The sequence below is a fragment of the Colletotrichum gloeosporioides genome (assembly GCF_011800055.1).
Source record: "Colletotrichum gloeosporioides strain Lc1 chromosome Unknown consensus_117, whole genome shotgun sequence".
Classification (NCBI taxonomy): Eukaryota; Fungi; Ascomycota; class Sordariomycetes; order Glomerellales; family Glomerellaceae; genus Colletotrichum; species Colletotrichum gloeosporioides.
In genome coordinates, this window is record NW_025544762.1 from 836,610 (window position 1) to 849,726 (window position 13,117).

General features: G+C 55.0%; 2 protein-coding genes across 2 annotated transcripts; both read right to left on the bottom strand.

Annotated features, from left to right (window-relative positions):
- Positions 1-854: 854 nt before the first annotated feature.
- Positions 855-1,097, bottom strand: GCG54_00009195 (uncharacterized protein; the record flags this gene model as incomplete). Its single annotated transcript, XM_045409144.1, has 1 exon — positions 855-1,097. One exon carries the CDS (start codon positions 1,095-1,097, stop codon positions 855-857), a length of 243 nt encoding a protein of 80 aa, XP_045256389.1.
- An 8,986-nt stretch (positions 1,098-10,083) lies between these two features.
- Positions 10,084-11,048, bottom strand: GCG54_00009196 (uncharacterized protein; the record flags this gene model as incomplete). Its single annotated transcript, XM_045409145.1, has 3 exons — positions 10,084-10,325; positions 10,380-10,698; positions 10,872-11,048. The coding sequence occupies 3 exons, from the start codon at positions 11,046-11,048 to the stop codon at positions 10,084-10,086; spliced, it is 738 nt and encodes a 245-aa protein (XP_045256390.1).
- Between the last annotated feature and the right edge of the window lie 2,069 nt (positions 11,049-13,117).

A 13,117-nucleotide genomic window follows, 5' to 3' on the forward strand; every position in this document is an offset into this window, starting at 1 on the left:
CCGTGTGTCTGATCCGCTCTGCGTGACCGAGACTCCAGACCAGCGTGACAACGTCCGAATCTACGTTCGGCGATGCGACCGTTCTTAGTCCAAGGACATCGACTCCGCGCCGCTGGTCCAGAATCCATGGCAGCTAGCTTACATGATCCCGCCCGTCAAGTCAGATTTCAGGGTCCTGTCGGGGCATGGGAGGAAACTTGCAACAAGCAAGGCACGGGCAAAAACCCGCCCCTCAAGTCCCATCTCGGCGGAACTCCACTCCAAAGGACTTCGACTTTGCGCTAATGAAGCATGGGTGAGGAGTAAATCGAGGCACCACTGCACCAGCTGCGCGCCGGGCGGCGGTCCCTGATGGCGGTACAACAGTGTGTAGCAGTCCTCAACTTCTGGCAGCGGCCTGGCAGCGCCTGCCCGCGTGTCCAACGACGTCGTTGGTGGGACTGGTTCTGACTCCAGGGCCAGAGCCAAGCCGTCGCTCTTGAGAGTTTTGGTTGACCGAAGCCGTTCATTCGATAGATCATGGACGGCATCTCAGTCAAGAGACACAGACCTGGCATCTGAATCCGTCGTCGGTTCATCAGATCTTTCCCCATCCGTTTGCCTCCTTGAGCCCCTCTCCAATACCCGCATCCATCATCCACATTGATCTCGGAAATACGTGGCTATTCCTGTTGCTTGCGCATGTTGAACGCGCATTCCAAACACGGGGCCATTTCTCGTCAATGAGATCTGCTGTATTCTTAGGCTGTCGTACCCGTCCATGTCAGGCGGAGCCCCATGGAGACGACCGACTGGGCCACATGTTGCTGGGAGTAATTGGTCCAGGCCCCTGGTGCGCCACTGCCTGGCCTTCTTCAGTGCAGACCAAGCAGGGGGAGCTGAGAGCTTGTATTCGTACGCGGCTCGCTGCTGCCGCGGTACATTTTGCGCTTCCGGCTGCCATTGGGGGCCTTCTTCATGACAGTGTGCGGCAGGCCCTTAATAAAGTACCGGTTCGTGGCCAGGTTTGGACAAGCTAATCCCAGAGTGTCGGTGGCTAGTGAAGAGAGTTGCGCCCGCTGGGGCGGGTTGCTTTGCTGATGGTAATGAGCAGGCATGACGGCTTCAAGGAACTGCAGGCTGGAGGCTTCGTGCTCATCACGGATCTGTTGCTTGATTGATCCATGGGCATCCACCCAGAAGCAAGCGAGAATTCGGGCGCATTTGGCCGTGGAAAGCGTGGCTTGAGACCGGCTCGAACCCCACCAACTTTCACCTGCTTCTTCCCTGGCCGGTGCGCCTGTATGATGCCGCCAATCAGGGGTGCCGCATGCAATAGTCTCGAACAGGTTGGGGTCCAAGGTACTGCGGCTGTACAAGATCGGAGACGCCAGTTGGGTAGGTGAAACTCTAGAGATGTGCGTGTATTGGCGAGAATGAACCCCGGACAGCCATCCCACGCTGCAGGTCTGACCAGTAGCTTCCGTTAAATGAAAGTAATAATTCGTCCATGTCTGATTGTTGTCAAGCTCTTAATTAAGTGAGGTCGATCTTGGGGAGCGTATTCGTAGAGCACTCCAAGTAGACGCCAGTGGCCATATGACGAAGCTTGAGTGGAGTTCGCACGTGTGGCAGACCAAGGACATAACAGCCAGCCTCTTCTTCCCCTCACTCCGGGCTTGAGCGGAAAGACGGAATGAATGGAGACGTTGTTGATGGGGCTGGTCAGCCTTAGGCTTGGAGATTTGGAGATGGCGGGATATATTTCAGCCTGTCGCTGGCTCTGCTTTATGGTGTACTCGTGAACCCGCACGGCTATCGACCCAGCTTCCAGCCGGGTTTGGTCCCCCACGCGGCAACGTCTGAGGGTTGTGGTGTCGTCGTCCGATGGTAGGCTGGTGTAAGGAGTCGCCCAAATGCACGGACGAGACATGAGAGAATGCAATACTGAGGTGAGAAGGTGAATGGTCAGCTCGCGGTGCGTAGTAATTTTAGGCTAAAGAGAGCCGCGCGAGCTGTGTGGGATATCGATGCACCGTTGGGCGCACCCTTCCCGCCCGAACATGGTTTCGACATGGCTGCGTCGACTTTTCATCTCCAAGAAGGAGGCAGGCTGGCAGATGCAAAGCTGCGTCAAGAAGCGACGGAAGAACACCGACGACTCCTCTTCTGAAGGCTGGAGGAAGGTGCCTCGAAGCTCAAGCTTCGAAGCTGCGCCGTGTGTTGTGGTTTGTTGTGCTCTGGTGCGCTGTGCTGTGACGGAGCAACAATGGCAATCGGATGCAGGTTGATGCAGCTCGCGAGACTCGGCCGGCATTAAGGGACGAGGGAAAGCGTCAGCATGCAGCAGACGGAACGAGATGCAGCAACCAAGCCTGCAGACTCACCAGAGGTCTGCAGAAGAGTGCAGCCAGCGTTGCAAAGAGGCCCGGCTGGAAGGTGAGTTGACAGCCGTTGGGCGAGTTAGAGATGTTCCCGCCAGGCAGGTATGGAATACCGCGAAATGGGGTGGATGCACATGTAACGGGCAGGTACCCGAGACCGAACAGGCAGGGGAAGTTGAGCACTTGCAGGAAAGAGCACAGGGAAGTGACAGGGAAGCCATGTTGGAGACCCCCACACGACAACCACAAATGGCAGCGACGGACGCGGCGACAAAGGGAAGGGAAAGAGCAGGGCGGCGGCAGCAGCAGGAGCAGGGCACCTCAGCCGGGCGCGCGCGGGCAGGAACGGGAACGGGCAGGCACCACGGAGGAAGTAACGGCCCTGCCCAAGCTGGCCAGCCCATCGCCATTGCCATCGACATCGACACATCGACAGCGGCCTGACATGATATTGCGGATACAGAGTACACCTACCTAGTTATCGACGGCGAGGTCGTCGGGGCAGTTCCTCCACTGCCACCACCACCAACAACAGCAACACCGGTCAGGTCGTGACCTTCTTTTTCCCTCTCCAACGATGGGCATGAACATCACCGGCAGTGGGTCTCGGCGCTCCTTCGCGGCATTCTCCAGACTCGAACTCCATTCACTCACACAGCGATGCTCTTCTCCAGTCTCCAGTCTCCAGTGCGGCGGCCCCATTTCTCCTCTCCAGCGCCTCACTTCGCTCCCCTACTCCTCCTCCTACCTCCACCAACGAGATGGGACTGTTTACTCCAGCAACCTGCCGCAGATACTCACTTCATCCGAAACCTGCTTCCCCTCCACGGCCTTCCTTGTCTCTTTTACCGAAAGCTATCCTGTCATCCAGACGCATTTCCCGCTATTTTCCCTTGGCCGCCAGTACACTTCCCATGATATCGATATCGATATCGAGCTTTCTGCCTGCCCACCTACCTCCATTACTACGGAGCATCTCCACTTCCAACCAAACACGACACTGGATCTCGCTCGGATGAGGCACCCTGCCTCAGACCACAAACAACTTTCCGCGGTTCGTCTCGAACACGGCCGCCGCTATTCTGCCCGTCTAAAAGCCGTCCGGAGCATCTCCGCGACCCAAGCATTCAACTTCCAAGCCCTCATCGGATTTCTACAGTACGACCTTGAATCGTTGAATGACGAGTATCAAAGGTTGCTCCGCACGTTATTTGGTTCATCCCTGCCACCGTTAAGTCAATTCTGAATAAATCACCAAAAATCACGGTCCAACCGGTCCTTCTCTCCAATTGCGAGTCATTTTAGAGGCACCCATGACTCCCTTCACAGGGCAGACAGGGCGGGCCAGCCACTGGCAGCCAGCACTCACTCGTTTCCTCGTGGCAGAGGGTCCTTAAACGGGCATCTTCCTGGCCTTCAGCTTTCGCCTGGCGGGCGTTTTGCGACAAGGGTGGCCATCGGAGAATTGTCGTGTTACGACTCAAGTTGCTGGGTCTTGCCGAACCAAAATAAACTCAACACAACACGACTTTGCTGTCGGTATAGGACTTGATTTCTGCGCTTCGGTCGCTTTCCCAACCACAGACTCTCTTAATTCGGTAAGCCGGAACACACGCCAACCAACAATGGGACGTATCACCTCCAGTAGCCATAGCGCCTACCTCCGTCCATGGATTGTGACACAGAGCTCTTCACCTGCTGCTACCCTGTCTGTCTTGTTGTTGCACAGGCATCTCGCAAATGCTGGGCTAGTCCGATGGATCTCCATTTCGCATCAACCTCGGCAGCGAGCCAGGTCCCATCCAAAGGCTTCAATGCCTACCGAGTATGACGCTAACACGTCAAGGATGAGAGAGACGTCAGCCGCCAGCGACATCGAGGGGCCTTGTCAAATTGATCCCGCCGGGCATCAAGCTCCGTGGTAGGCTCGCATCAACTCGGACTTGCAACTCACAGCTGTCGGTACATGCACTCCTCTGCGATGCAAGTTGCATCATGTGTGGAAGTGTTTCACTAGACACGAATGTCCATTTTTACAGCCTCTAACTTCGCGATACTGCGATCAAGCAAACTCATGACGAAATTCTGTTTGTCCGCCGTCGAATTGAAGACACCCCAGCCCGACTGAACCAGTAGAGACCCTTGTTCTCGACGCAGGGTGCGCATATCGGCCCCGTCTCCCATGGACCGATCCACGACTGCGGCAGCGGCGCACAGGGCTTTTGCATCCGACTGCGCAGACTATTCTGGACTCGGTTCAACTCGCATCACAGTGGAACTACCTAGGCCTTCAGGCTGCCGACTGAGAGAGCTCACGAACACAATATCAACGCTGCAACAGGATATCACGGAACCATGAACCGGAGGCTAAGATGAATCTACTCCTCTTCCCGAGTCCCGGTGCCCCGGCTGCAGCGTGAATTATCGACATCTGGACGGAGACCTGTTCCATGCGTGCACGTCCAGCCGCTGCGGCCGACCTACCGCACGTTTTTAGAGAGTCCAGGGTCCGACGAAAATGGAGCGGAACGAAAGACGCCTCCCAACCTCCATGATCGGAGACTGCAAGACATGCCCAGCGTCGGGCTTCACCAGAGCCCTAGATGGCTTACGGAGCCAGAGCACCCTTCCGGAAACACTTCTTGACATCCAGAGCGTTGTTGGTCCTGGCATGGTTTCGAAGGGCCCAGTGAGCTTTGTCCACCGCTAATCTCAATGTACTGCACAGCACGTAACTACGACGGGAGCCAGCATCGCATGTGATCCATTTGGAGTAACATGGAGCCCTCGATCGAAGCATTCGACATGTCAACGGTGCTACGGCTGACGTCGTGGTCTAGAACGTTCCCGGTGTCTGTGTGATGGTCTCATTACAGCAGCGCCCGTTTCTACCGATGGGGATTTGCAGGTTGATGATGTGCATGAACAGCTTCAATGAGTTATGTCGGCTTGGGGCCCCACGGCTACGACACGACAACAGTGCATGGCAGCCGCATGGCAGGCATTGCGCTGTCGGACACCAGATGAATGTTGTTGAGTTCTACCTGCATCTGCCGTTGCCTTTCCTGCCTACTCGCCATATGCGACACCAACAGCACCTTGTTGTTGAAGAGAGTCGGTAGAAGTGCATCCTGCCGCTCAACTGAGGACAGATACGGAAGCTGAGAGTGTGCCCCTGCTAGACTGCTTCTGCATCTGGCCGGTATCGCAGCGAAACTCGCGGGTTTGAAAAAAACCGCAGACTCACCAGCAAGCGCTTGTATGCAAGTACGAATCCAGAGCCATCGAGCCTTGTCAGCCTTCTCGAGTAAATGTCGGAGCTGGGCCGGTACCCCTCCATTGACACTGGCGGCGTCTACTTCGCGAGTTTATTGTGGATGGCGGTGAGTCGGGAGTGGGCTCCAAGTTCCCGGCAACGCCACCGTTGTTCGTCAAAGAACATCGGCCATCCTGGAGAATCGGCATGAGTCGCTGCGCTAGGATGACAAGTGGTCCATGACTTGCTTCCCTGCCTGCCTGCACGAATACCTCCCAATCGAGAGTGCAGAATTGGTCGTTTCGGACAAGAACAAGTCAACCGCCGCCCATTGGCTTGGGTCGGTGTCCCTTATCGAGTTCCCCCCCACCTGGGTATTTTAGGGCCCGGCAATCTCGGTCAAATTGCGTGCCCCCCACCGTCATCCAGCTGCGGGACTTGTCGTGTGCCCTCCGGCGTCGTCGCTGATCCAAGAAACCAACCAAACGCTGCTGAATGGTCATCTAAAAGGCTCAAAGACTCGCGGTTTTCGGCCGACAATCGCCTGTGATGTTTGTGCGGGTTATTTCGTGCCCTGGCCCATGAGCCTTTGATATATCCACCTCTTGTCCTACCGACGATGTCACCGTTATTCAGGGTCCGTCGGGGCGAGGTCGGCCGACGCGCAAAACGGCCGCTGATCCAACGTCGGATATAAACCACCATGGATTTCGGAGCAACGCAAAGCGAGGGCGTACGTGGTCGATCACACCTGAAAAGGGGTGCTTCCGCCGTGAAACCCTCAACTGTGGTCAGGCATGAACTTGCCCCGCGTGGGGGTCCGGATCGATTCTGTGTTCACTTTGGCTGCGCCTGCCCAGGCAGGGAGCATGCCAGCATGCCACTTAACGCCTTTGCCATGGCGGGTGGTTGGATGATCAACACCACATCACCAGTTCGCTTTGGCCGGGTGAAGTCATGGCCTCCATTTGTTGTAGCCACGAGCCCGTCCACCATGACGCTTCCCGGGTCGCTCTCGGGAAGAAGGACGGCAGTGGTCTTGTGACATATGCCGATGCCTCGGGAAATATTACCAGTCTGGTGTCCAAAAAAGCTGTCTGGATAGTGTTGCGTCGTCGAAATCTCCGAGGTCATCCTGGCATCGTTCGTCGACACAGAGTTGTGTCGAGCATGTCGAGCATGTCGAATTGTCGAAATTGACGTCGAATGGTCCGCTACCTCACAAGTCTGGAGAGAAAGGGAAGACAGCTTGACTTATAAGCTGCTCTTATCTTTGGTGCCGATTCTCCCAAGACGAAGGCTGAGCCAAAGACTTGCTCGAATAGGGCAGCTGATTCTTTGCACCATTTTCCCAGCAAATTAGCAATGCGATGCCGCCAGAGATCGGCTCCCGTGCGCAATCGTGTCCCTGTCGGTATCGGTGCTATCTCTCTCTATCTTGGCTCTATCTTTCCCTCGGACCTGCCCTATCGGCTGGTGAACGCCCACCACAAGGTAAGGAGAGGCACCAGGGAATCACTGATTCGAGCGTTATTGTATTTTGCGTTGCTATCATCCCATGTACTTGGAACACCTGCAGCAAATCTCGCTGCCTCCTCTTATCCGTGCCATGCCGCCTGTGGCAGCTGCTCTCGTGACACCCTTGTCGTTTGTCGACCGTTTGCTGCAAGGAGGGTTCAGCCGTAAGGCCTGTAGCAACGACCTTCCTCGAAAATCTCTGCGCGCTGCTGCGATGCGGACATGCAGGTTAGCACTATACTGCAGGTCACGGCTCTTTATCTTTGCTGCCCGTCGCGTGGGATTTGTGCGTGTGTTTGTTTCAAAAGACGACCTTCTTATCTAGAAGATGGGCGGTCTGGGCGGGAACGAGGGGGCCCGTTATCTACGATTCCCCCCTTTCTCCAGACTTTCCCCGGAATTCGATGCCGCCAGTCGGAATGGTGCCTTCTAGATAAAGATACCACCGTCCTGTTGGAATCTGAGTCGTCGTGCTTGTCCCTTCTTTCTTTGCCCGGTGATATGGTTGTTCGCTCCCGGCATTGGCGGATGCGCGAGCTACTATGTACTTGTGAACCCTCCTCCAAAGACGTGGCTGTTCGGAAACACCCAACGCCTTGTCATATAACTTCCGAAACGATGACCGATAACCGAGCGACGAGAACCCAGGCCGATGCTTCATACGGTGATGATGAGAATGTATAGGGAGGGAAGACGTCAGAGCAGCAAAGGCTTATGAGCTACACGAGACATATGCCGGTTGTCGAGACAAAGCATCGTCGTCCCACCGAGGGATGCTCGGGCTGAGCTGCGCGAGACATGGTCGGAACTTCCGTTCCGAGTCCTTTCCGCGGCATGCTCTATAAGTCCGCGGACCTGCCCAGTCCAACGCTCTAGGCTATGAAAAGCTCAGGTCATCGACGACATTGAGGTCATGTAACGAAGGACACTTGGACTGTCCTATGTTGCATGCCCAACGTCTCCAGGTACGATGTCAGCCTCAACGGCGCATCTTTGTGTTATCGGGACCGAGTATGCTCCAAGCTTCGGCATACAGCTGGCGGTTCTGGCGGGTGTGGGATGAGCGAAGTCCTTTCCAATTCGATATTGGATCCGAAGAAAAGACCGACGAGAACGAGGAGGAAGAAGTGTAGTCGCTGCACTTCATCGACGAATATTCTGTTCCATGACCCAACTCTGGCTGGCTTCCCACCCTGACATGTCTCGCCTCTGTCGAACGACGAAAACCCCAAACGAAGTAACGATATGCCGGCCTATACGAGAAAGGAAGACACGGTTCGGATTTGTGTGGTGGGGGGTTTGTTATGTGGTGGGATATATGCTAATACCGCCATATTCGACGTTGAAAGGCTGTTTGAGCCCAGCAGGTTTTGTCTACAGGACCTTGTTCACACGCCTACTCGGATGTGGCTCTGGTGACGACAGACGGCTTGGAGAGGTGTGCGATCATGTCTGAACGTACGTAGACAACCCCACGATGTTCCCATGCGCATACCGGCCAGTGTTATACGGGCAACACGTTCGTGACGAAAACCTTGCTGGGGTATAGCCAACATGACTGCATCTCTCGTTCACTCGTGTTCAAAAATAGGAAGAGCTTGCCGTCCAAGCCCTGTCAATCAACCCTTCATTCTGCGTGGAAAGGCTATCGATGTCAGTCAGGGACAAACAACTAGACTAGCAGTGCGAAAACAGACTATGAAAAGAGGAAATAACCAGTGTGATGTTCCATCGCCCATCGGGGACCGAACATCACTTCAGCGCATAACGGCAAACTGAATAAACGCATCGCGACTGTGGAAGACAAGTCAGTTGGGACATTGTGAGAAACAGACATCCAGGAGTACCAAACCTCCTTTGCACTCTTCAATGCTATGTTCCATACTCTGGGTAGACATGTGATATTCATGGTGACAAAATGACATCGTCATCGATCCGTTTTTCAATAAACATAACGGCCAAGTAATTACTGAAGGTGGGTGTTGGAGGGCCTCAATTTCGGATGCATATTCAGCGTTGACATGCCGGGGCCACTCGGCATGAGATTTATCTCCAGTGTCAGACAGCAGCATCATTATTCCCTCTTCCCAAGTTCTTGCCATGTTAACTAATGTCTTTGCATAACACACTTAGCTAGTGGAGCTTCTTCCATCGATGACTTTGTGGTGTTCAACCTGCCATCCCAAATGAACGCTGGCGGGTGGTGGACGCCGGATTCAACCATGGACCATAGCGTGACATCGCTCGAACTCACTCCGAGTATCTTTCTCAGAGTACCTCAACACTAATGGTGTGCTGTTTGAGTTGGTTGTAACTGGTCCTCGGCCAGGATAGTGTCAGAGTATGTCTACAAGAGGGAAGGGTTCTATTTATGACCTGCTTGCAACCCGAAACATCTCAATACCATACAGGTTCAATCCAGATTCGAGCTGCCCGTATGACATCCTTGGCACCATTGCCAATGGTGAAATGAGAGAAGAGATGGCGCGCCTATAGAGGCGAGAAGCCACACTTTGGAATCCCCATGAACATTGCTCTAGTCGTCACATATCACATATCACGTAAAAATCTAGCAGATTAAGTAGAAACATCTCTATTCCATCATCGTATCCGGCCGTGACTATTCTAAAGTTATCGTAATGAGTGTCATAGTCTCCATTCATGGAGCGTCTTCGTCAACTAATCGTTACACAAGGTATCCAGCCTTATTAATCTCCGCCATGCCCAAAACCAACTCCGGGTCATTACAAAGGAATGAAGTAGAAAGTAAAAGATATAAACCTAATCCCCCAAAAGCCGGATCCCTTATTTGCTCCGAGACATTTTTATCATGTACCCCAGTTCCCAATTCTTATCATGCGTCCATGCCAAAAAGAAGGAGAAAGAGGATGGGTAAGGTATACAGAGAAGCTGTGTTCAGCTTGGCGTTGCTGGCGGTGAAGCTTCTTACAACAGGCCGACGACGGCGACGGCAGCGCCGAGGCAGGCACCGGCGACCTTGACGCTGCGGTCAATACCAGCAGCGGCGTTGGTAGAGCCGGTCTCCTGAGCGGCGAAGGCACCGGTGAAGGTCGTCATGAGCGTGCTGCTACCGGAGACGGCCTGGGCGACGGTCTGGGGGCCAACAGTGGTGATGACACGGCCGCCCTGGCTGAAGGTTCTGGTGACGGTGTCGGTGTGAGTCTTGTCTGGATAAAGTGTCAGTCTTGTGTCCGGTGCAGCGATGGGAATGAGTGACTTACAAGCCCAGCCGGGGCCCATGCCACCCCAGGCACCGCCCTGAGCCCACCAGCCGTCAACAGGACATCCGGTGACGGTAACAGCAGCGTCGCCGGTCTTGGTGGCGGGACCCCACCAGCCGCCGGTGTAGGTGAAGGTGCTCTTGGTGGCACAGTCGGTGAAGGCGTGGCAAGCGGATGAGGAGACGGAAGACCAGGCAGAGAGAGCGGCGGTCTGGGTAGCGCAGGCGGAGCTGACGCAAGACTTCAGATCAGAGTTCTCCGTGCAGAAGGCAGCGGGAGTGGGGGTAGCTGTTTGCCAGTGGGAAGCGAAGCAAGAAGCCTATTGGAGGTTCGTGTCAGTCAAATTGTACGGTTGAGTTAGAGTTTATCGAAGATGGGATAATATGTGGGAGCAGATGGTCCGGGTGCTGTTCATCCGCTCTTTGCACACCGACCACCACATATCTTGATATAGAAGCGGGACAGAAGAGGAATTGACGGAAAAGAACTTACAGCGCAGATAGCGGCAGGGGATCCGCCGAATCCTCCGAAGCCACCGGCGCCCCAGCCGCCTCCAGCTCCGTAACCGCCAAAGTTGCTCTCGTTGGAGCCGCCCCAGCCTCCGGGTCCGGGGGCAGCGATGGTGACGGCGCTCTGGGCGAGGGCAGCGGCGACGATGGAAGCCTTCATCTTGACTGGTTTTCTAAAGTTGGTTGGAATGGGTTTTGTATGTTTTTCGTGGTTTGAGAAATGCTTTGCAGCAAATAAACTCTTTGACTTTTGATTATTGCTCCTTGGCTTACTGAATAGGAAGGAAGAAAAGGTGGCTGAATGTTGCGACGAAAGGATGCGTCCCGAGATGATGGTTCAAAACAAAACCAAACACAGGATGGCCGAAGATCGAACAAGGCCTTTATATCAAATTCTCACCCTCTGTCAAAACAGAAAGGCTCTCTGTGTCTCTCCTCTGGCGCACGCCGCCGCCTCCTCCGCCCCCTTCGCTGGTCCACTCGCCGTGCAGATGCCGTTATGTGTACACTATTTTCGGTCCCGAGAAGTCGAATACCCATAGAGAAGGGGGGAAAAGCAATGACATCGATACCTCCTCACCCCCCTCTGTACCTGTGGTGTTACCGGTCACGGACACCGCGTGGACGTCTTTGGACTGCCGCAGATCCTACCACGCAGCTGGTTCCCTCTCCCCTCCCCCCTTCAACGGCAATCCTCCGCAGCCGCATCGCGCATACATCCTACCCCGCCGAAAGTGTCCCAAGGTCACTCTGCCATCGGCGCACTCCGCAGGATGACTAGATGGGACACACGCGGAGAGAGGGCGAAAGGGCTGGCCCAACACCGCGCGGCCCTCTCTTGCATGGCAGACTTGGCGCTCACCACCGGGCGCGGTGTCACAGGAGAAAGCGCGATGCTTCCCCAACGCACATGGCTGCTTGTAGTAAGCAAGCCACTGCAGCATTCGGACGGCTCCTTACTGGCTCATCGGCGGTTTTGCTTGGCCGGGGGGTGGTNCTGCAGCATTCGGACGGCTCCTTACTGGCTCATCGGCGGTTTTGCTTGGCCGGGGGGTGGTGGGTTCGCACAGGTTTGCTGAGGTTTGATTGAGGTAGGTAGGTTGTTGTGTTAGTGTCCGGGATGAGGATTGGGGAACACCGGACAAAGCGGCTCCTAGTGTCGGCCAAGAGCCGGCCTTAGTCTCTAGGAAACGAACGACCAACCAACCACCATCTTTGCAGCAGCATGTTGGCTCGGTCCCCCGGAGAGCGGTCAAATCCTTCTTTTCTTCTCTCTCTCTTAAGCTTGTGTCGCATGAGCCCTAAATTCTCATCCAGTCTCGAGGTGGAGGCAGACTGACGTCGTTGTGCCGATTCGTCCGAATTGCTCAGTCGCTTTGCTGTTTGCGCGCTGCTTCTTGCGCCTGCGCCTGCTTCTGCGTCTGCGTCTGCCGCGCAAGACTGCCGTCGTAACCGCGATCCCACTGCTTCCACGAGGGCGAGCCACAGTCTTGTCCAGGCGCCGAGTTGGTGACCGACAGCCCGACCGAAGACTTGTGTGTGTATAAACGACCATGTTTCAGAATATGTGCTTATGCTGCTGCTCGGTTCGGGCTGATCGTGTCCACCTCCACTACGAAAGCCCAGCCGCCAGTCAGATTTGGCAGCAGATCGTTGGCTAGCTGCCGTCGCGCCGAGAGGCGAGGCTGGCATTTGGTGGTCACTTCGGCGTACACTAAGGCAGGAACTCTCACGGTGTCTTGCGCCAGCCTCAACGGATGACGCGGAAGATCGACTTACATCGGGGACGTCGGGGGATACCTCACCGATCTGAAGTAACAAGGCCAATTTTCTGCGTGTGTGTATCGTCTCTAGTACAACATGATATCGGATGTCGGCTGTCTGCAACGCCGTTTTCCATCCCTTGTAATTAATCCCGACCCAAGAAAAAGTCCCTGCTTAATGCCATGCAGCAGGCCTGTCGTCCTGATCCTGTCCTTCTGCAAACTCCAACGTTAAAAAGAAAAGAGCCCGATATTTCGTCTCAAACAAGCCGTTGCTGCAGTGCAGCTTGCAGCTGTCCAAACTCATACAAGAAGTCCGTTGCCTCCCAACACCGCCTCAACCTGCTTTCTAATCCCATGACGTCTACCTCATAATCATCATCACAGGCGCTCGCCAAATTCAGGTTCAACGAAGACCTCTCAGAACCCCCGAGGGCCCCTGAGCGTTCAACCGTGGACGCGGAGC